The sequence below is a fragment of the Eutrigla gurnardus genome, assembly GCF_963514095.1.
Source record: "Eutrigla gurnardus genome assembly, chromosome: 14".
NCBI lineage: Eukaryota > Metazoa > Chordata > Actinopteri > Perciformes > Triglidae > Eutrigla > Eutrigla gurnardus.
In genome coordinates, this window is record NC_139937.1 from 4,363,513 (window position 1) to 4,387,699 (window position 24,187).

General features: G+C 42.3%; 2 protein-coding genes across 4 annotated transcripts; one reads left to right on the forward strand and one right to left on the reverse strand.

Moving 5' to 3' along the window:
• Positions 1-361: 361 nt before the first annotated feature.
• fam171a1 (family with sequence similarity 171 member A1) lies at positions 362-20,001 on the reverse strand. Of its 2 annotated transcripts, none has more exons than XM_084027829.1 (9): positions 19,642-20,001; positions 13,516-13,743; positions 12,579-12,671; positions 10,201-10,359; positions 9,426-9,602; positions 5,757-5,873; positions 5,234-5,348; positions 4,613-4,730; positions 362-4,381 (listed from the first exon to the last, which is right to left on the reverse strand). In XM_084027829.1, exons 1-9 carry the CDS (start codon positions 19,751-19,753, stop codon positions 2,867-2,869), a joined length of 2,634 nt encoding a protein of 877 aa, XP_083883955.1. In that variant the 5' UTR covers positions 19,754-20,001; the 3' UTR covers positions 362-2,866. The 2 variants fall into 2 exon arrangements, with proteins under 2 accessions (XP_083883955.1, XP_083883956.1); XM_084027830.1 differs by having other exon boundaries at positions 362-4,375; positions 19,642-19,999.
• Positions 20,002-20,456: 455 nt separating this feature from the next.
• Positions 20,457-23,490, forward strand: LOC311024470 (H-2 class II histocompatibility antigen, A-U alpha chain-like). 2 transcript variants are annotated; one of them, XM_084026888.1, is made up of 5 exons: positions 20,457-20,667; positions 21,998-22,129; positions 22,251-22,514; positions 22,603-22,884; positions 23,000-23,490. In XM_084026888.1, exons 2-5 carry the CDS (start codon positions 22,051-22,053, stop codon positions 23,125-23,127), a joined length of 753 nt encoding a protein of 250 aa, XP_083883014.1. In that variant the 5' UTR covers positions 20,457-20,667; positions 21,998-22,050; the 3' UTR covers positions 23,128-23,490. The 2 variants fall into 2 exon arrangements, with proteins under 2 accessions (XP_083883014.1, XP_083883013.1); XM_084026887.1 differs by lacking the exon at positions 20,457-20,667 and having other exon boundaries at positions 20,996-22,129.
• Positions 23,491-24,187: the final 697 nt, after the last annotated feature.

Sequence of the window (24,187 nt, forward strand, 5' to 3'; positions counted from 1 at the left end):
CACAGCTGGTAATTCAAACTTTTTAAAAATAAATCAGATATTTGATATAGATTTGATGTTGAATGGGAAAATAGCAATGAAGCAAATGTTTTTCACTCACCATAGCATTACCAATATTCTTGTGTTCATGCATGGTTACATTAACAATAATGACAAACCAATGGAACCTAAATTATTATACTATACTTATACTTCAAGAAGGCATCTAATTCATGTTACATTTATTTTGTGTCAACAAAATTAATTGAAAGGAAGACAATCTTAGTCATACATGAAAAACTGAGGAAATAAAAACTCTCAAGCTGCAAATGATTTATTTCATATTTGGTCAATTAAACAAAACGGAGACACACACAAATCATTCCAGTTTGGCGGTTTATTCAGAATAATAGGCTTCAAATATAACGCAAGCAACCAAGTTACACACTCAGGATGCTGTAATGCAACTCCAACCTAGATCTGGATGTTGCAGTGGGATACTAAGAGAAAAGGCCATTCAAAACACCAACTCACACACCATTTTGACCAAAAGGAAAGGAAAGATCTATACACATTGTAATATGATTGCCATGACTATATAAACCTCGAGTGTTTGTAGTGATTATTTGTCAGCACTCTCACATGGACACACGGTGTGACAACACAAACTCACAGCCAGCAAGCATCACAGATGAACACTACCACCACGACCCTGGCACACACAAACGCATCCGAGACGAACGACACTCACCCTCGACAAACACAAATATAAGAGAATGTACTGAAATTACCCGCAGTTTAGCTCCTCATACAATCACACACACTTAGCTTTATCTATCCCGTGCTACACTGAAAACTTCTGCAAATCCTTTCCTGTTCCTCTAAAACAGATTGGTGCCTTGCTGATTACCGGAGAGGATTCTATGATTGCAGCAGCTGGTAGACATTTTCTGAGATGTCTGCAGCGTAGCTTGTAAAATGCTAGTGCCGAGGATAGTTTACTGCATGCTTTCTTTCACAAGTGGGAGAGAAAGGGAGGGCTGAGGTAGAGGAGAAAAGCTGAAGGCAAAAGAAGGTGAGAAATAAATAAGGTAATCTGTTCCACAAATTCAATGTAGAGTCAGGTTGTTCAAAGGCACTTGGAACATTAGGAAATGGTGAAAAATAAAAGGTGAAACACAGCATGCAAAAATAGTTTTGTTTCAGGTAAAAACATATGCAGTTGTGTGTTTTGTATCACTAACAATAAGGTGGGTGAAGAAGAAAAAAGCCCTTAACATATTTGAAGAAATAAAAAATAGCCTATTTTTGGGGTAAAATACTTCATGTTGGCAATTAAAATCATAGTGATTAAAATTACAAAAAAAGGCAAGCAGCCGTATAAAAAGTGATGCATAGCCTTCAGAGCAAAAAATATGCCAGTCAGTGGTTCAACAATTGCAAAACCCTTCATATTACACCTCACAATTATTTGGGTGAACTAGTTTTGCAGTGGTATTACATCCTTACCCACCAGCATAGTGGTACATCACATTATCTGATGCAGCGCGGATAGTGGTTTCAGTTCTTCAGTCCAAACTCTTCATCTCCTCTGTAGATCATGTAAACCCCCATACAGCCTTCTGGTGGGCTAGATTCCAGTCCAGCAGCATACCTAAACCGTTCAATGTACAGGAGTTACATGGTAGTGTCAGGCTCGATTCTTGTGCAGAAACACGCTGAAAGACTTGATCTCCCAACAGACTGCAGAACGAGTAGAATCCTTGCTGTTTTGCACAGATGCTCCACAATATTGAAAATTAGGGTTATGATCTCACTTTAAAGAATCATAGTGTGTTCTTTACAGTCAGTGGACTGAGGCCAATATGGCTCAAGAAAAAAAGGATCCCATAGTCTTACATCTGTGAGAACCACCCATCATCCGTTTCCTGAACAGTTCCTTTATGCTCACAAGGCTATTTATATATATATAAAAAAAAAAAAGTATATATTTGTTGTGCATAAAATATTCAAATCTCTTGCCTCCAACAACAGTCTCCCTCAGGTAATGTGTACTTCATTCCTGATTGAGTGTTTTTGTAGAGTGCCGTGAGGATGACAAAGTGGAGTACAACAGTGGTGATTTCTTTAAGGGGACGCCGGTGTTCATGAAGGATCAGACCCTTCATGCTCTGGACTAGAAGGAATCCCAGTGCTGACATGTTGTCTCAGTGCTCTATTAAGAAAAAGAATAGGCTTTTATTTAAACGGTTGTATCCTTCACGTTATAGTCTGGGCAGCGAGGGGGAGACATGGTTAAAGGATAGGTTCACAGTTTTAGTTGCTGTAAGTGTTCCACCTGTTTACACTAGCAATACGATATTATCCGATTTTACGTGATTTTAATATTAAATGTGGGGGACAAAAAAGATCAAAGTTCCACAAAATGTGCTCATTCTCCAACAAATTCAGGAGTTAAGCAGATTTATGTCCTTTTAATTCATGATGGAAATCAGAGATAATAATATCAGGACGTGGAGGTCACATTGAAACTAAAAATATAAAGTATAACATCTGTGTGGCGAGACGTTACCCATCTACTTATTTACCTTGTGTTTTTATGAATGTTGCTGGAAGGCTGCAATTTCCTATTGGGATTAAAAAATCCTCAATCCTCATTAAAAAAAGACTGCTATTTTGGGAAACCCTCACTATCTGTCTGACTGCTAATGTCTCCACGCCTGAATTTTGGCACATAACGAGAGGACTGTGGATTTATTAGTTTAAAAAGGACCAATATGTATAGGAGGAACAATTACAGCAATTAAAATGCTTTCAATGTATGCTAAACATGTGAGTATTTTATTGGGATAAGTGTGAACCTATCCTTGAAGTGGACATCTATGGATCATTTCATGTTGAAAGACAGCAGGGGGCGCTCCTCTCTCCTCTGCCAGGGACTCTTCTTCTCCTCTCCATCCTCATGTGCTGCATCGTCATCAGGAGACACTGACAGCAGTGCTTGATCAGTCCTGAACGTCTCTCCCTCTGGCGTTGGTAGGGGAGGAGGAGAAGCAGGAGATGAAGAGGGAATTGAGGCTCCCTCCACATCCCCCTGATCCCCTGTCTGACCCTCTGCTTTGTCTGACAGGATGGATCCTGTTTTACTGTCCTGTGGGCTGCATTTGGGCACCTCCTCCTCGCTGCCTCCCGCGTCCAGATCATCCACATACACCAGCTGGGTGTAGGCCATGGCAGGTGCTGTGTCCTTTGATTTGTTAGTCTCCCTTTCCTCCCGCCCTCCGAATCTTCCCCTGCGGCCCACTCTCGGCTCGTTCAGGTCCACACCAGAGTCCAGACTGGCATCGTTGCAGTTGCCACGCCTCCGGACACTGCCATTACCTTGCTGACCTCCTCCACTTGGCGTGTGGCACCCCGCCCGCTGGAGATCGATGTAGGAGTGGCGAATATGAGCATTGGAGCGTCCATCAAGTGAAACAAACCAGGCACGTGGGTGAGGCAGAGGCTTTCCTCCTCTGAGCTCCATTAAAGTCTTTTCAGCCAACAAGGTGTCCTCACTGTTTATTTCCATGAGACCCGTTTCACCAAGCGCTGCTGGGATCGACATAGACTCTGACAGGCCGCGCCGTTCTCCGTCACCCTGCTTGGTTGTACATGGGGCGCAGTCAGTGGGTGATTGCCCCAGGGGCTGCTGGGAATGCGAGGCATTGAGCTCAGCCTGGATGGTCTCCAAGTCACTCTGCTGGTCAGTCTGCAGCAGGAGGGCCTGACCAGACAGAGGGTGCTCCCCTGGCAGGCGCATGTAGTGTGCTGGGATCACCAGTGTAGGTCGCACCCTCGGGTAGCCTTCTCCTCCACTCAACAGGTCCACAGAGCCACAGCATAGTAACTGGCCCGGCCGGGAGAGCAACGGGGGACTAGGACGCTCCAGGTGGTCCACAGAGCGGGACAGAAGGTAGTCAGGAGCTCTGCACTCGCATCCCTCCCCTCTACTGGGGGAGTGGGGAGGAGAGGAAGGGGAGATGCAATCAACAATCCCGGCACTGCTCAGGTGGTTAGCCGACACCTGGCCGTGATTGGCTGATGACAGTGCATCTGAAATCGGGTTGTTGGATGAGCAGACGGAGGTATATGATTGACGGTAGCCTCTATCTGTTCCGCATGAAAGGGCAGCCTTTAATTGGAACGTCTCTACAGACTGCCGGTAGTCTTTGCTGCGAGGCGTCAGATTGCCGAGAGAGGAGCCGTGGTGGCTGTTGTTGCCGAGGGAGGAGCGGCTGTGTTTGCTGTGATGGATTAGGCTGTGTTGACGATGATTGTCCTGGTGCTCATATGAGGAAGGCTTCAGCATTGGAGTTGTCATGTCGGGCTCTGTCGCTGTAGAGACAAGTTCCAGCTGCACCTAAAGACATCAAAATATTTAAGTGCAAGAAACTTTTAAAATATAGTCAATGTAAAGTAAGATAAGGATACACAAAATAAGGAAAATGTCCAATCTAACAAACTAATGTATCACAGACAAAGAGAGCATCGTGAGAAAATGATGTCTGATTCATGATGACTTCCTCTGATAATCCCTAAGACATTGCAGGTTAAATCAGTGATTGAACCTCTCTCTGGGACTCAGACAAACCTCATTGCTGATAAGATCCAGGTGGGACATGGAGGTGGCTTGGTCCCTCTTACTGCCGTCCAGACCAGAGGACATTGTGAGCTTGCGGTGAGACCCTCGCGGCTTCAAACAACGACGCCTGTCCAACACAGAGACACAACAGTGATTGTGATTCAGATGATGATCAGATATAAACAGGCACTTAAATAAGAGCACCGACACTTGAATACTTTACCAGCCTGCTTTGTTTACATTAAATTAACCAATCATTTAAAGTTACCACACATCTTCTGCTGCAATCAAGACAGCTTATGGCACATGACCTGCTATGAACATGAACAACTTTCTGTGTGAATTTTGATTTATTTGGTACTGATATCATAACTGAAGAATGGAAATGAAAATTGGAGAAGAGGATGAGCCACAAGCAGAAGAACTCTTTAACAGGTCATTATGTTAATGTTACATACATCCTAATTAAAGTAGATTTAGACTTAGAAGCTTCAGATTTGTCAGAGTAATTATTGAATATTCCTGACATTGTCAAAATGTCACCTTGGTTTCCTCATTTTAGAGACACACCTGGCAACTTCTGACAGTCTTTGAGATGGGACATGTGGCTGTGGAAAGTGTTTCACACACCTGCAGTAGTACATAAGGAGGCAGAGCAGGCAGAGCAGGATGAGAGCCATGCCTCCCAGTATAGCCAACAGGAACACAGTGTGGTATGTGCTGATGTCCTTCGCAAACACTGGGCCTGTTGGTCAGACAGAGGTCATGAAGATTTTGTCTTTAATGAAACAGGTTTGGCCCTCTGTCAACTGTTAGATCAACAACAAAAAAACAGCAATGCTGCTGCCGTTTTCACCTGGTGAGTCTTTGTGTGAGCCAGGTGATTAGAGTTCAGTCTGTGGACAGATTCTGTCACTGTGCTAGCATCACAACCATATAAGATGCATTCACGAAACTTTACAGGTGGAGTTGAGATCAAAATGAAGGTCGCGTTTGAAGATGGCTGTGGTGGAAGCAAGGCTGGGCCCCACTGGCCCCACTTCATGCCTCTACTGTCTATCCCGACCATATATACTCTACATCTTTGTAAATACTGTATGTGAGCACACGTGACAAAATATGTGTTTTAATCTGTGTTAAAGCAGTTTCTCACCTGAGTGTAGTGGGGACATGGCAGCCACCCAATATCCCAACTGAGGAGCGATGTAGGTCAGACTGAGCTGGTTGCCCTCCCGCTGCACGTGACCCCAGCTGCTCTTTATCCAAGCACCTGCACACACACACACGCGCACACACACACACGCACACGCACACACACACAGTTGTTTAGACAAAGCTGCATTCAAGTTATTTACATTTAAGAAGAAGAAGAATTTGTTACTGTGACCGAAGTAACAGTGACAGCAGGGTTCAAGTACAACTTGAATTCCACAATAGAATGCAATTTCATACCAGTTTCATTAATGATGGAAAACCATTAGAAACAATGTGGCCAATAATTAAAATAAAATGTTCAGCACTTGCATGATGCCGACATTTGCTCGTTATGAGATCAGTGTTTGCTACAGGGCGGATGGTGCTAACAGAAACCCCAAAAAGAAATGTTGAAACAATCCTACTTTTGATGCAGAATGTCTCCCTTCAAACAGCAATCACGTAAAACATTTTTGTATAACTTACATAGCTAAGACTTTTTAATAATAATTTAAGACTTTTTAATACATGCTAAGGTTTACTGAGCAGAAATGGAATTACATTTTACAAAACACAGATTGCTCAGTCATGAGAAGTGAGTGTGTTTTGGCAGTACTTAACTCTCCCACATGGAGGCAGCATGCTCAGTCAAATGTCACTAAGGGCCTATGAATAGGAGCACAATAGCAGCTCCAGCAGTGCCAGTACCCAAAAAAACGCAACAAAGCAAGAGTCACTGATTGATAGGCTCACAGTAAATCTGTTGTCCCTTCACACTTCCCCTTCGTTGGGTCTCAGGGCTAAGATGGTGAGAGCCACTTTGTTTCTGTGTTTATTCACAGTAACACAAGTTCAAGTGGCCAGGAATTTGCATCCATCTTCAGGAGGGAGGAAACAAAACAAGAAGGGAAGGAGAAGATAGGCAATGAGGAGGGACAAATGTATAAAAAGACTGGGGGGGGGGGGGCATAACAAGGAGAGGAAACAAGAGCGGACAAACAGGAGGAATGGAAGGAGAGATGAGGGGAAAAAGCCAGTAGAAACAAGAGAAGCTGTGTGACTCAGCACCCCACACACACACACACACACACACACACACACACACACACACACACACACACACACACACACACACACACACACACACACACACACACACACACACACACACACACACACACACACACACACACACACACACACACACACACACACACACACACACACTCTCTGTCTGATTGTTTCCAATGGGGAATCCTCTCTCTGTGTCTGACCCGTTTCATATCAACGTTTAATGAGTCGGTTCTGTTCCCACGCTTCAAAACAACACACTGCACTGGCAACTGCATAGACACAATGCTGACATTTATCATGTCAATAAAAGCCTTTATATTACTTCTGCTTCTCGTCCATTCATACAAAGTCAACACAGCTGGCTCTTTTCTTTTTGTGTGACGGTAACCGTCGGTTCATCTGAGGAAGCCCATTTGCATCATCAAACTCCTGTTGGGAGGAAGGTGCGTCTGTTTACGAATGACACACAAACGGGGGAATTTGATCTGTTGTAACATGACATAATTTTGCCCCAGACTCTGTTAACGTATACCAATATATTAGGAGTTGTCAGTTATACCAGGCGAACAGGTTTTTGTGAGTGTATGTCATCCGTGTGCACTTGGTAAACAAGACTGGGCTTCATTATGAGGGAGCTTTTAGCAGCCTGGCATATTCCTCCAAAAAGGCACCAGACGGATTTCAAAACTTTCTTTTTCTCGGATTTCCTTCCTCAGTTTAACACATAAACACATAATCGCACACACATTTCACAGTGAAAAACTCAATCAGGACCAGGGCCTTTCTGTTGTGTTACTTATTTGGAAGGTTGCTAAGGAACACGAGATCTTGCCCAGTGAGGGCTCCAGAGATGACTTCTGTTGTGGAAATACATCCGGCTACAGGCTCTGCGTTGGCTACAAGTATGAATGTGCGTGTGTTCTCTCAGCTTTTATCAAAGCCCTTTTTATAAGCTCCGGGTGTTGATACGAAGGGCACTTTAAACTGAGTCTTAAGATCCTTAAAACCATCACAAGAGCAAAGATAGTGCAGATCTGTTGGCCCGATACAATGGTCCTTGCTTCATATTTTCAGGGTAGTTTTAGATTTAGTCTCAACACACATGCAGTTAGGATTAAAACATGTTTCATGTAGAAGACATGGATATGTAGAGCGGACTGCAACTGCTTCTTACAGCTTTGTTTTCTAGTTGACAAGAACATGTTGAGAAAACCTGTCACCAAAAAAAAGATTGCTTTCAAATTGCTTGTTATATCAAACCGATAGATGCTAATCCTGGAGGCATTTCGTTTTTAGCCACAGGAGAGTAGATATAACTACATAATCACATATGAGAAGCTGGAGCCAGATCAATTTAATTTCAGCTCATTGTTTTGGTTTTCGGGCCAGCAACTTTACTATTTGGTTCACTCTCACTGCTCTCATGGTGTCATTGTCTGAGCGGGAGAAAAATTCAGATGAACCCACTGCACATTACCTGGTCAGCACCAAGCAACATACAGACAAAGTTTGCAAGTAGCTGGTGAACACAGTAAAGCATTGAGCAACTAAAGAAGTCAAAATAGTTCCCTCTGGAATTGGTGGAGACCAAAAAACTAGCTAAAAGGGGAGTGAATATTGGACACAAACACGACTCCTAACGAATGCTAATATTGCTGTGTCTGCTGGATGTGTAAGCATTCAACTGTTTGTCAACAAGGTTGCCATATCAACTTCAAAAGGTATACTATATATCAGTTCACAGCTTGTTTCTGCTGCCTCCAAGTGGCCAGAATATGCAGGTTTTAAAAATAATTAAATGATTATCAAATTTGTACCAGATTATTCTGTAACACCACTATGCAATGAATCAACCAAATGTTTCAGTTCTTTGTCAAATAGGCTGGAACAAATTCATTTTAATGGATGCTGACACAGCACAAAAATAATGTACAGTTGATCTGGAAATGTGATGCTAATGTACACGAGGAGGATGTTTTGTTGTGCAGACATGTCTGACTCAACTGATGATCTAATCCCGTCTTTCAGCTCAACCCGTTTCGAGAACAACTGGGTGTGTCACAGTGCGGGACGTCTGACAACACAGATTTAAGATTACTGAAATAAACCACTGGGTCCAGACAGGCTGGAAGGGTCTCTGCCGAAAGGAGCCAGCACCACAGAGCTCTTTGTTTACCAGAGTTCCAGATTTAACTGAGCTCCGGCAGATTATACATCCACCAATCTTGTGATGTGTGGAACTGTTTGGGTTTTGATTTGCAGATTAATGTGGTGCTGCATGTTGGTCATTTTTATGACCTCATGAATAAATTCATTCATCACGCAGACACGCAGCTACAACACGCTGTGACCTTGCTGCACTGTGTGGAATATGCACACGGTCGGTATTAATGCTCCAAGAAGGCCTCATTTACACAGAAGTGAATGTTTACAACACTGCAATTTAGAAAGGGCTGTTTTTCAGAGAGCCCTTAGTGGAAGAAACACAGATGTTTGGATGGGAAAAGTTTATGCTTACAAAGTCAGAAAAACTTGTGTTTTACTCAGTACATACCCAAGCGCGGGTCAAATCTCCAAGCAGGGATGTGATCATTTTCCTTCAGGCCACTGTCAGCTGGCAGGGGGACCGAGACTGTGACTGGCTCATTCACCTGCAGCTCCACGCCGTCGCTGGCCAACAAGTGAACAGAGATGGCCACTACAGGAGTCAACTCGAACCTCTTGTCGGTCCCTGTGAGAGAAGGAGGAGAGTGTAAGACAGAAAAAGGCACTAAAAAGGGAGTAGGAGTAAGGTGCACAGGAGGGGGGAGCAGAGAAAGGAACAGACATCAGAGGGGGCTGGGCAACATGAAAAGCACAGATAAAGGAGAGTTGTTAGGGAAAAGACAGACAGGAAAGAAAACAAAGGAAAGACAGGAAAGAAGGAAACAGGCTGGAGAGTGAAAAAGCTGAGAGGGTGGAAAGTGTCACAAAGCACGCCTGTGATGCCCTGAGGGAGAAGGTACGTGCTGTGGGGAAGAGAAGCTTTTCAGGGTTATTCAAGCAAATGGACATACAAATTCATACAACACACACACATCAAGACATGGATAAGACCCCCTGAAAGCATGCAGGCTTGTGTTGGACGGAGAGCACACAGGGGTTATTGTCTTTCAGGAGGTCAGACAGAGAGGCCTCTCCAGGGTTGAGTCTCTGTGATGTACCGCTGCTTCTTCTCTTCACCCATCCCCTCTCCACAGCTTTCTCCTGTCATCTAGGCCCGACTTCCCTTAGCCCCATTTCTACAGTCGAGTCTTTTACCATCTGCGAGTTCTGAGTTCAAGCCTCACCTGTGCCGTTGCCGCTAAGGATCTGCAGGTGGGGAAAGTGCTGGATGGATGAGGGGGAGCTGGCCACGGTGAGCAGAGCAGTTAGGTTGGCGTAAGATGTGTTGGAGGGAAGACTCAGAGCTCTGCGCTGGAAATGAACACTGGGCTGCTGCCTTAACCCTTGAGGAGTGACAGCAGAGGCGTCAGAGAACAGTTTCACACCCATTTCAATTTGCTTTTTATTGTTTTTTCTGGCATGTTGCCCTCACTTCTGAAGTTGATGGAGCTATATAGGATACATGGTTATTTAACATTGTTTGGTATTTTACATCATGCAATTTCCTTTTAAATATCTATCAATATTGTCTCTTAATTAACAACAAATGGTAAGACCAGATATCTTGTATCAAGTATGAGACTGCTGGTCATTTCTTATTGTAAACCAACCATTTCTTATGACAACCTTATTGTAATACCCTTATTTCTGCTCGACTTATCCTTCAGTGTCTCTTATTTGGATTTTATGATTGAAGAAGTAGGCTGTGTGTGATGTTGTTCTGTCACGAATGGCGGTTGAGATAAACAAATTGTTGTTGTTCTGCATGAAACAGAGAAGAATTAAACACATTTGTTTTTCAACTTCAGTTTCTGAATTGAATTGAATGAAGAAATCTGACAAGAAAGGAGGGAGCAGCAGCAACAGCCCATCTTGCACACCGATGTTGTTTCAAGATGTTTTACAAGGCCATCTCATTAGGCTTAATGGAGGAAACTCTGGATCAATACAGTCGAGATAATGTCTTGCTCGTCTTTTTCCTCTAGCGTGATGCTTCTTTGGGATATTTGTTTGTGCAATTAATAGTTGCCTTTTTCATTTCTCCCCATCCAGCCTCTGCCTGCCATTAACAAAGTATACGTGCATAGAAATAAATGGTTAAAACTGCATGGAGCTGGACTCAGCAAGGTGATGTCATTGTGGTCCAACTGTAGTGAGTGCACATTCCTGAGCAGTGAGACACACACAACCAGCTGTATACGAGTGTTCACGCTGTTTCGAGTTGTACTCCACATGAATTTTGCCTCTGAAATGTGTGTATATTAAACCTTCATGTTTCTGTCTAAGGCGTGTTCTTGGCATTCAGGTGTGAATGTTATTTCCCCTTCTGTGGGTCTGTTTTTGGGAAAGGAAATGACCCCGTTTCTGCTCTTTTCCTGTTCCCTTCCTCAACTCTCGTCTTTTTCCCTCCACTTTCCTCTCACCTCATCTGTTCCTCCTTCTGTTGGACACTGCTCTGCCCATCCCCCTTTCTCCCCTATTCTCTCAAACTGCTCCACCCACAACTCCACTTTCCAGCACATACTGTATCATCCTCCTCCTCCTCCTCCTCCTCCCTCTCCTCTTTTATTCTCTTTCCTCGTGCCTCATGCCAACGTTTATCACTCCCTTGAGTGCAAGTTCACAACATTGTGACAAACTGTCGGACAGCGGGCAGAAACTCCACTCCACTCAGGCACGTGCTGTGGACAGTGTGTAGTCACGAGGTTTACATGTTAATGGCGTCTGTATATTTATGGGTCTGTACTTCTTTTTTTTAGTCAGACAACACAGCTGACATGTTAAATTACTCCTGTGTTGGTCACAGTCACACAAAAGACCAAGCACACAAAGAGGCTATATTGATTCTGCCTGAGTGAGAAAGCCTTATCTAATATAATTACACACACCTTAACAAAGAGGCTGACTAACAAAGACAGACTCATTATTTAGATCTGTGTGGCTGGAGGAGGGGGGACTTTTACTCAACAGAAGGGCATTTAACGTATAAGTCGGGCTAATCACTTTCAGGTTTTATCAAAAACAAATGTGTAAATGTATCAGTGTTCATTTTTGTTATTGAAAATGGGTAAGAACATCTGAAGTCAATAACACAAATACATGGATAGAAATCAGATTTTATGAAAAACCTTTTCAGCACAAAAACGTGCAGAGGGTGCATCGTCAGCAACTCAATTATGTATACAATATAAAAATACAATTACATGTTTCTATTTGGCACTTCTCTCTTTTACCTTGGTAAGTACACGGGGCTGTGTAGAAAACACAGTGATTCATGTGATTAACTGTTATACTTATGTAAACATAAAGTCTGGGTGAAAAGTAAGATTGAAAATTAATTCTTGATCTTTTATCCTTTAGCATTGTTCTGGAGCTGTCAAGTTGGCTCAGTTGGAATTTTTCGGAGCGCTTTAAAGTTTAATTCTCTCTAGTGTTTGCTTAATATTTGAGAAGCTCAACTTTATCTGCAGAGGAAGATTGTGTGATTTGATCGAAAAACAATTTAACGCAGTCAGCTAAAAAAAAGTACACGCACGCACACACACACACACACACACCTTACCTTGTAAGCCTGAAACAATCTCCACAACATCTTCGTACACCATCAGAGTAGCAGCTCTTTCTGGTAGGAGGTCCAGGCTGATGGAGGAAAATACTGGAACACAAACGAATACCACAATGTGTACACACCACATTAACAGACAGAATAAACCCACAATCTGATAAGAAGCAAGCTGCAGCAATCTACCTGGCCACTTTGTCTGATCACTATCAGACAAAACAAGTCATTAAACCATCTTTATACATTTTTAATAGTCTTGCTTTCATCCTGCCGTGAGCAGGACACAAGTCTGACCCAGCAAACTGCACTTCTTTCCTCTTCCTTCCTTCCTTTCACTCCTCCATTGTTCAGAGCTGGTAAGCGTGATAATCCAATTGGCTGCCGTTCCGTTGGCTCATAATAACTCACCCCCCCCCCCCCCGAGTCCACCTCCCCACTGCAACACACTCATACACACACCCACTCTACTGCCATCCCTGTGTGCAAGTGTGTGTGTGTTAGTGAAAGGGAAGCTTTAGCAGCCCCCTCGCTGGGTTTTGGCATCTTTTATAATAAATTAGTAATGGAGCACTCCACTTATCATTAGCCGTCACACCTGGTACAAACTCGCACTATCAATCGAAAATGTGATAAAACCCAATCATGTAATAACTTCACCAATAATGTTATGACAATATAAGGACTGATATTGTAATACCATTTTTACTGATAATGTCATACCGTATTACATTATTGGGAATTTATTCCATTTTCAGGATATATATATATATATATATATATATATATATATAGTTATAGTTATTACATTATTGGGTTTTATTCTGGGTTCATTTTAGATTGAGTTAAGTGCAAATTTTCTTAATGTGGTTATTTCATAATATCCCTATATCTCCTGCATTTGTGCTCAAATATATTACACACACACACACACACCTACCAGGTAATCTTGCAGGACTCCAGGGCACAGAGTTTGGCACGTATCCCTGCTTGGTTGCGGTGACGACCAGTGGTGTCCCAAGGCGGTAGAGGAAGTGCATGTAGGTGTTGCCATCAGGTGACGAGGTTTCCGTGGTTATCGGAGTGTGGTTGGCAAAGAGCTGTATGGTGGCTGCTCCCAGAGGCTGGTGAGTGCTGGCGTCACTCAGGTGAATCTTCAGAGTCACCTCTGTGAACAGACAGAGTGTTTACTGAGAGTGTATACGCATGTCTGTGCTGGTGTGAGAGAGACTGCAGAGGGGAGTGATGCATTGAGAAAACACAGTGGTGTTATAATTACTGCCATCTAAAATACAGCCCTGTCTTTAACTGGGTTTGTTTGTTTCAGTGCCAGGCCGTTTTCCTTCAATCCACAGAGACAGCGTTCCACATCCCAGCCAATCACAAAGAGGCGGCCGTCTGACCATTTCCTGGACTCTTGCCAGTGGAACTTCCCGTCTAAAACAATGGACCATTTCCCTCTCTCAAAGAAGCACTGGACCAGAGGGGCAAACAACTGTTTATATAAAGACCTTGTGTGAAGGTGAGGAAGAATACAAGAATTTCCACAGACTGCCAGTTTATTTATGCACTCACTCTAAAAAGCACCCAATAGACTGGAGGATAACAGTTCACTGCATGTCACACTGTGCAAACTGGTCCATTAATTCTTCAGATCCTGTCTCTAAAAATGTGATTATCAGGTAATGGAAATAATAATTTGATGCAGCACTGAAAAAAAAGTAAACAGGCTAAAAATCATGGCTATCTTGTTTTGAAAAAGTAAAAAAATTATAAGCTAATGCCATACTGCTTGTGACCTGGCATTACATAGACCGTGACAACAGAACAGTGGTGACTAAGTATGACCGCAGGAGGTGCTGATACATGGAGGCCACTGTTTCAGTGGTAATTGTTATTAAAATTGGATTACAATTATTGAGTATTCATGTGCATGTTCAATGTTGCAGATAAGATAGCTGATACAGTGGGGCACATTTTAATTACTTATATATACTGATGGGTCGCTTGTGAAATCCCCCCCTGAGAATCAATAAAGTCTTATCCATAGAAATAGATGGTCTTATGTTAAATAGGCAGTCAGTGATTCTGGAGAGATTTCTGATATTTAAACTCAACATCCAAACAAATACCCCTGCAGAGTAGCTGTCCCTCTCGTTCCCACTAACTTGGAATAGAGTTGTGTGGCTTGGTCCGAGCCACTCTGTTTGTTTGCCACTTACAGAACCAGGGCTGTCTATGAACGCCAGGTTTTTTTCAGCCCACAGAACGGACAGCTAAAAAAAAGTAAACAAAAAGTGCACTGGATTACAATCGCTGACTAATCCTTTAACCTATAGAATACATTATCATTAATATAGTGATTATAGTGTGTATTATTAATATGAATATGCAAAGTAACAGGTAACTAAATGTATCAATGTAGTGGAGAAAAAACTACAATATCTGCCTAGCAGTACCTCTGAATACCTCAGAGTACCTTAAAATTGTACAGTACTTGAGTGAATTACATGACTTTCGAACCACTACCAAACAAGGAAAAGCAGGCATCGGTTTACTCCTGTACAGAGTGGCAGGTCAAACACTATGAGGTTTGTTATATCACAAGCTGAAACAAACAAAAGTTGATTTCAGCTATATCCCAAAGGTATGACAAAAACAAAAAAGCACTATAATTTAACATAGACACAAACCCACAATCTCTTTCTGTCTCTATGACAACTGAAACCCTGTTTGATCATTGGCTGCTGGTTGACCCGTGGTGAACTTTCAATTAAGGCTGGAAGGATTTCTCCCTCCTTCTCCCTTCACCTAAACATTTCCACCTCCCCCATACTCACTACAACTGAATTTCATCGTAACTCTTTCTTGTAACCCCACCCTCCGTGACACACACGCTAACACTATACATACCCCTGGCTAGACTGATCCCCCTCCCCCACACAGGGATCCTGCGGTCAACAAGGAACCACTCCGACAAATCTGGTGAGAGTTCAGCCTGAGTGCAGAAGGCTCCACCTAAAAGCAGAGCGCTGCACCAAATGATACTCTGCATGGGTGGACGTTAGGAGGTTTGGCAGAGCAACGTGTCAATTTCAAACCACAAGCAACATTACCCTGAAAGGTCTGGTGTCACGATCTGCTCTGTGGCTGCTTTCTGAAGCTTCCCTTCATTCATCCCAATTATTACATTTGCACCGTCACAGCTAGAGGATCAGAAAACACAAACGTCTGATGGAAAGCCCCCATTGCTTTAAGATTGGGTGTGTTTGTGTTGGGAGGGATCATGACCTCACTTCCTGTCCCACTCCCACTGATACGTTATTAGGGGTACCAGCTGTGCTCACTTTAAAAAGAACTCCCCTGGGAGACTCCCGATTGACAAATGCAACAGTCCCCCTCCCAATCCTCATCCAATGAATTACTACTGTGGTGACCTCATTGTTAAACAAGCTCTCCTCTCTGCTCTGACACACAGGAGAGAAGATGATGTTCGGTCTGAAGAATGACAGAAAACCTTGATTCTGCAGCTAAACCAGCACCTAGATAACTGCCCCTCACTGTATTCACTCCTTATCCGAGCGTGTCAAGTAGCATATGGACGATGAAGGCATCAAAGAGACGTTCGCCTCACCAATACTGTGATCTCAAACCAATTATCCCAGCCAGTGGCAGCCAAAGCAGCAGGGAGGCTGAGTGTGTGTGAATGCAAGTAGAACGAGATTAACCGAGAGGAGAAAACTGGGAAGACACAATGAGTTTGTGTATGTTTTTCAGCCTGCTGCAGCTTCTTTTAATGCACGTTCAGAAGTTACAGGGAGGCCAAGCATTTCTGCACCATAAAAGTGAGGTGTTATAAACTGGAAATGCATGGTACGGCTGGCATCCACGGGGCGTGTGAGGGGGTTTGGTGTTCTTCCAAACAGAGGAGGGGGAAGCAGATGCTGTCTGTGCACGAGGCTGAGGCGAAAGCCTTCTTGTCCACAACATCCAGTATAACGCATAAGCTTGACTAAATAAACATAAGCAAAATGCAGAGTGTTATTATGTGACTTAAATGTTGCTCAAGTTTCAACTGAATATGTTAAAATGATGAAACATGAGGATTGATGGCCTCAAAAGAGATCTTAAATTACTTCATCTCCATAGCCACTCTTGTTTTGCAATTATTTAATGGCACCCAACTAGAGTAAATGTTTAAAAAAAAAAGTTGGTTTGGTTAGAAATTATAAAATCCAAACCACAGTCATATGTAAAGGAGTGTGAGAAGATGGTAACAGCAAACTTTCTCACAAGCAGGAGCACATGGTTCCATATTAGAGGAGACAAATCATGTGACAAGAGTGGGTGATCGCTGGAAATGTGTTTAGATAACAAAGTAATATTTTAGCAATGCAGTTTAAGGATTCAAGTATGTAAAAACTACACCAACACATGTCAGTTTAACTTCCAGACTGTTGTTTGTGATTCTCGACCTAATATCCTGTTCAACCACAGATTTGCGAACGGTTCAGATAAATAACAAAAATCTGATTCACAGTGTGGTGATCTTGCAAAAAAGAAAAATGCCTTTTAGGAATAAAATGAGGCATACACAAAAGGCCAATGCAATTAAGTATGAATCATCAACAGGGACAAAGTTTAAAAAAAAACGTGGAAACAGAAAAATAAACAGACACACACTCCCGGCTGTTGAACTAAAGCTCTGCCATTATAAATAAAGAAAAGGACTATCAATAGCTGTCCAGCCTGCTATTTTCCCTCATCTGGATTAAAAGTGAGATTAGATCGCGACAGTCGATCCCATTAACTAATCAGGAGACAGCAATTAGGTTACATTATCATGTCTCTGGCTGGTAAGCGAATGGACTCTCTTCGCATACTACAGTAAATAATTCTATCTACAAACTGTCCTATACGCCATTGCTGGTTCTGCTCTTAGTCTCAGGAGGCTGTTGACCTCCTCCCTAAATGGCCCGATGTATCTTACCCAGAGTGCATCTGCTGTTAGCACTCACACCAGCATCTTGTGATTAAAAACAAGCTTGGCTAGCTGGTGATAATATGATTGGATTGCTTTACGTCCTTGCAGCCCTTGTCCAGCTTCACAGAGCGTTTTGCCTGCTAGAGATGCAATGCCATCCCTATTATGGGCAGCAGTAATGTGAGTGAGATCTATATCTGCGAGTAGATTTGTCTGTCTGGCTCCACTCATCCATGTTGTCTGCTGGACAGACCAGGAGAAGTCCTCAGTATCGACCTGAACATAACCTCTCCCGGGACAACTGAAGGTCAATCTGAGGCAAAGTGAAAACCAAGAGCAAGAGAGTGTGAAGGAAAGGGAAAACAGAGAGAGGCTAGGACAGACTTTAACTTGTTCTTTAACTGAGAGCCTTGTACCTTGTTGTGAATTTAGCCAAATGTTCATGATCAAGAAGATACCCGATAACAAGCGTTTAAGGAGAACAACTTCAAAAACGCCTGAACTGATCTTAAATATTTGTCTTAAAAATCAGAAAATAACTCGACAATTTGAGAACAATCAGTGTTAATTTACTGCATTACTATGTATGTTTACTTTCATACTTGTACTGTAAAGTAAACACAGTTGTAGAGAGAGAAACAAAAGATAGGCCCGCCAGTAAACACGTGCATATGCAAGCAAGTGAAAGATAAAAGTGACGGCTAAAACAGATGTGGCTCCACTTCGGTAGTTACTATGACAGAGAAGCTTTGAAGTCCGGGACTGAATAAGATGCCGACAGATTATTGTGATTCATGCTGGCTTTCAAACGTTGCATATGGCTGCTGCTGTCAGTGACAGGATACTCTCTGGACTGGAATACTCTGCTATCTGCACACACTAGAAACTTAATTTAACAGCTTTTTTCATTCCATCAGATACACACTTTTGTATTAAATCCTTTATATTACACTCCCCGGCTCCTCCTAGCTGAGTGCCTGGTGTCCCTGAGCAACACACCTCACCCCAATTGCTCCTGACGAGCTGGCTGTCGCCCTGCGTGGTTGACTCTGCCGTCGGTGTGTGAATGTGTGAGTGAATGGGTGAATATCAGTCATTCCTGTAAAGCGATTTGGAGAAAAGCACTATATAAATGAGGCCATTTTTTTTACCATTTATTCCATATTTTCTTCAGTCTTCTATTTGTGTTTTTGTCTCATAACACCAGGATAGCTTGGTGTATGTAACACGTAGTGGTGCTGACTGTTTTCATTATGAAATACTTTGAATAGATGAGTCCATATAATGTTGGGGTAATAATAAAGTCATTAAATCCTCAAACTAAAAAAAAATCTACATCCAGAGAAGGTTTGTGATTTCTACTAGCTTTGGGTTTTAGGTTTAGGGTTGTTAGTTGGACAAAATACGCGATGAATATGTGAACTTGGACTCTGGGAAATCGTTCCACTATTTTACAAATTATTCATTGATTAAATCAATCAAATGTTAATTAGTGGCAGCTCTAACACAAAGGCCAAGTTAGAGCTTGCTCGTGCTTGCCGTTTGACACATGAACAGGTTGGGTGGTTGCAGTCACTGACTTGAACCATCTGGTTCAAGAAAAGCAACGCACAGAAACGGCAACAAAGAGCAACATAACACCACAACATGTGGTTAAACACTGCAGGTGCTCCCGACGAGAAGGTACGCAGTAAAGTCGTTCCCAGAGAGACACCGACAGAGAAAGTGATCTCCGAAAGGCTGAACCCGACAAATCACAGCAGCTGTGCTCCTCCACCGCTGCGTGATTCTGCACGACGAGGACGTGTTTGAGTCACTCCTGCTCACAGTGTTGAACACGAGTGAGACTACACCACGTCGTTGTTTTAGTGTTTTAAACGTGTCACCAGGGACGTTAAAACCAGGCTCGATAACAAACATTGCTTTCTAAGTTTTCGTGCTCGCTCTCTGTCGCGGCTAAGTTGCTAATGCTAGCTAAGTTTAGGTCGTATCAGCATCCGAGCCGGCTAGCGGCACCGCCGGCCACCACACAGCCGGCCAACGAGCTTGTTTTCGGGGGGGAACACGTTTAAAGCACTTTACCTTCCGTGGCTGTGGCCTCCGGTAGTGTTTTGGCGACAGCCCCGGAGGCGAGGTATCCCAAAAAGCAGAGTACAATCGCCGCGGCTCGTCTCTGGTCCACAGCCCGCATCATTGCAGATGTCAACGGTTAAAAAAACAAACAAAAACGAGGCCAATTCTTCTGCTTTTACAAACTCAGTGACCGGCCACATCAGCGTGAACTCGGCTTATTCCGCAAAGGGGGCGAAGCTCCATGTTTAGCGGCATCAGCATTCCTCGTTGTGCGCCTGTAAAGCCGTGTTTCCTCTGTGCCGCTGTGCATCCCTCGGCCCTTGTGCTGCACGGTCGGTTTTTTTCATCGACTGGTCTGGGAGGAAGACGGCCCCATTCCTCTGAGCCACATGCCCCCAGAACAGCACCAACAGGCGGCTTCTTCCACACGCAGCACCGCTAACATCTGCGGTCCTGCAGCGCCCCCTGCCAGACAAATAATGGAAAGTTCTTACAGTTTTTAATTGATGTTAATTGATTTGTTTTCCTTAACAAAAGTTACATTATGCTAAGCAAACAGAATGTTGTCAAAAATAAAACTAAATGCATAAAAGTGTCATATTAAAAAATATATATTCCTACTTCTACTTCATGCACATTTAAGCCGGCATTACAGTGTTAGTATCAGTGTTTCCAAAAAATGTTATAGTTTAAGCCATTCCCTGGGTTTTTCCAGCATTCCCATTAAATTAATTTAAACATTATATTAGTTATTGTGTATTGTTTTTTGGTGTCTTGTATTTTGTGGTTTTATTTAAACTATGACTTACTTTATAACATAGGTGTAGCCGAGCTAAATTTTATTTTATTTTATTTTATTTTATTTTTTGTCATTTATTCACATCATTTTCTGTTGTGAACTTCCCCAAAAGTGTCTCTTATTGTAAATAGGTTCCACTCTATTATTTTCCGTTCCATACCTTTTTGTTTCCCTGGGGGGTGATTTGGCGTCGCACCTGTGTGACCAGCTTCAGTGAGCACTGACGCTCGGAGCTGGTAAGTCATGTTTATGTCTCTCTCCCTTTATTTTTTTTATAAACGTTTTGGTTGTCGCTCTTAAAGTATTTTATAAGAATGCACACTGCCTTGTGACGTGCTGTTAAGCATGTGGGTTAAATTCCCGAACTTTCTGTTTGTTAAATTGTTGTAAAAACCGGACTTTTATATGTTAAATAGTGTGTGAATTAGCTTAATGCTAGCGGCAATTACGGGGTTTCCTGGTCTCGTTTGTTTGCGCACGGGGCAAAAACTCTGCTGCGTGTCTGTGTGAACATCTTGTGTGCCGCTGTGTCATTAATATGAGTGTGCATTATTTCTTTCTTTATTCTGTAGTGGAGAGAAATCCTATGTACTGTGGACTGTGTGACGCCCTTTTCTTTTTGTTTCTATCAAAAAAAGGCAAATAAATCCTCCACGACTCAACTCCTGTGTGTGCCTCACTACATAGACACAACGCAGAACAGCTACTGTTACATAGGCTACTATGGGGCTCTGATTTTAAATCACAGTAGTTTAAATCAGAAGCCATGTTTCTAAAGTTCTCAAATGGTTCTGGAAATCAAAACTACAAAGTTGAATTTAGTTCAAACTAAGGAAACTTGTGTATTAACAATAAACAATTGATACCACTCAAATGTTGTATTGTTCCCTCTGGTTTAAAACGCCCCACCCCCTCTGCACCTGGACTGCTTTAATTATTCGTTTCACGTTTCACTTCTGTTTTTGAACAACCCAAAAGTCTTGTGACCTTCATGTGTTTGCAGTTAGCAACAAGCTCCAGAGAACCACCAACAGGCGGGGTCTGCCTCCTGCTCTCATATATGGACCTCCAGCGCCACCTGCAGCCCAACATGGGACATTGGGCTGCAGGTGGGGGAACTGGGGAAATCAGAAAAGAAACCCTGCCAAAGTGATTTCCAGTAAAAAACATAGTTTGTGTAAAATAAATGAGATGCCGATCACCTCTATGTATCGAAAGACATTAGTAAATCAACCCCAAACAGCTTTATAGCAGCAGATATTCTTTGAGAAAACAATACAACCTTAAGTAACCTTGGGTTCGTGACCCCACATATATTTGCACCACAAATCTTTTGTTTTTTTTCTTATCAGATTTTTCTCTAATTCAAAATTAAATATCTGCACGGCTTGCAGGTCATTTCATAGCCACTGCCCAATTCAGAGAATCTCTCCCGCTAAACAGATTGGACTTCTGCTTCGTTCCCATCAACTAACTTGCGGATACATCGATGCGGAAGTGTGATGACTCACCAACTTCCTTGACTTTGTTATGCATATTACGTTGTCATGTCATTGTGTGGCACAGATAGGTAAAAGAGATCGGCTACATGTATTTGTTGAGACTGAAAGTCTCCAACGATGAAGATCTGCAGCTCACACGCGAAGGTCTCTGCTCTCAGCCTCCTGCTGATCAACAGCTTCTGTGCCTTTTCACAAAGTAAGAATGAATTTGTATGTATTGTTCAGGTAACATCCGACGGCCACTTGCTTGTAGCTTTTTGTCACGATAGGTTTTTACTAATACATTGTCTTTCTATTTCCATTTCTATTGTTTTTAGTTCCCCATGAAATGATCTTAATTATGGGCTGCTTCGACAATGGGACAACAGAAATTCAGTCTGAGGTTGATGGAGAAGAGCTTCTCTACGTCGATTTCAACAGAGACGTTGTTGTTAACAGTATACCCAGATTTCTTGTGGATGACCCAAGTCAAATAGTTGATCAGGTTTATGCGATAAAAAATGCTAAGAAAAATAAAGACGCGTGTGCAGCGATTAATGCATACTGCAAAGCAGAGTTGAAAAATCCTCCAGAAGAAACGGGTAAGTCAACGTCAGCATATCTCTCTGCATTGATGTGATTGATAACATGCTGTTGATGGTTTTAAATTGTCTTTTTGACCCACTGAAGACCCTCCTGAGAGCATCCTCTACCCTTCAGAAGAAATTCAGTTGGGGGTTGAAAACTCCCTCATCTGCTTCGTGAATCATTTCTACCCACCAGAGATCAAAGTCACCTGGACCAGAAATGGTCTTCCGGTGGCGGAGGGCATGTCAGTCAGTCGATATTATCCCAATGATGATCAAACCTTTCACCAGTTCTCTACCCTGACATTCACACCGAGGGAGGGGGACATTTACAGCTGCACTGTGGAGCACTTAGCCCTAAAAATACCTAAAACAACGATATGGGGTAATTCGTTTTTTCCTGTGAAGCCACTTAAAAATGAAAATACTACAATGATTTGTTGTTGTAAATAACATTTTTTGCGTCTGCATGATGGATGTTTTCTCATGTTCATCCACAGAACCTGACTTTAGTCATCGCAGTCTATGGCCAGATGTTTACTGTGGAGCTGCTCTGACTTTGGGCTCGTTGGGAGTCGTGGTTGGGACCGTTTTAATGGTTAAAAGACGCTATGGACCTCTCTGTTAAGAGAGAACATGATGATGATGATGATGCACATGATTTTTTTTATACTTTTCTTAAAATAGCAATCTTTCTCTTACAATAGAAATGGTGAATTCATAAGCAATAAACACTCAACAACTCAAGTGCATTTGGGGATTTTGCTGCTACAGCCTCACTTGGTCTGGAATGAGCAGTAGCTTGCGGTAACAGTAAACTTTAAATAGGCAGATATTGTATAACTGACATTATTGAAATTCAAGGAAGGTTTAGGGTTTACACACTGAATGTGAAAGGGCCTTACCATCTGAATGAAACATTTTTTATTGTTTCTGTGTAATTCATTCAAATATATTGTTTGCCTCCTATGTTATTAAAGTGTCATTGATTCAAACACATGCTGTCTGTTGGCTCACTGTCATCTGCAACTTTGATATACATTATATTGAGGTTTCAATTAAAGACTAACTTTACATTAACTTTTCAGTACTGTGTGATGAGAGCAATATTTATTTTTCTACAGTAATGAAACACAAAGCATGATGATGAACTGCATATATAATATCTCCAGCAGACATGACTGTCATCATTTTCATGTCCTATTTTAATAGCAACCTTGAGGTACTACATTTCAAAGGGAAATATTGTACTTTTTACTCCATTACATTTATGGGATTGCTTTGGTGACAATGTAACATTTTGTATGCAGGACTTTTACCTGTAATGGTTGTTTGTCTCTAAATGTCGGCCCTGTGATGGACTGGCGTCCTGTCCAGGTCCAGGGCATTATCTGAACATCTTCCACCTCTGTAAAACAATATAAACTGCACTGTATATACATACATGAATCATTTGTGACGCTTACTGGTGTCTTCTTAACAACTACTCCTGATACTTTTGATTTAGGTTCCATTTTTGACTGTGTTGTGTGATTCATATATTCTGCAAGTAACTAAAGGTGACTTCAGCTGCTTTAATTGAAGTTATATTTCTTCACAAATCCATCAAGTAATTTATATCAAATGATTAATTACTTCAATCATTTACATGACATTGGATAAAATATAGGTGTATGAGTGGAAGTGTC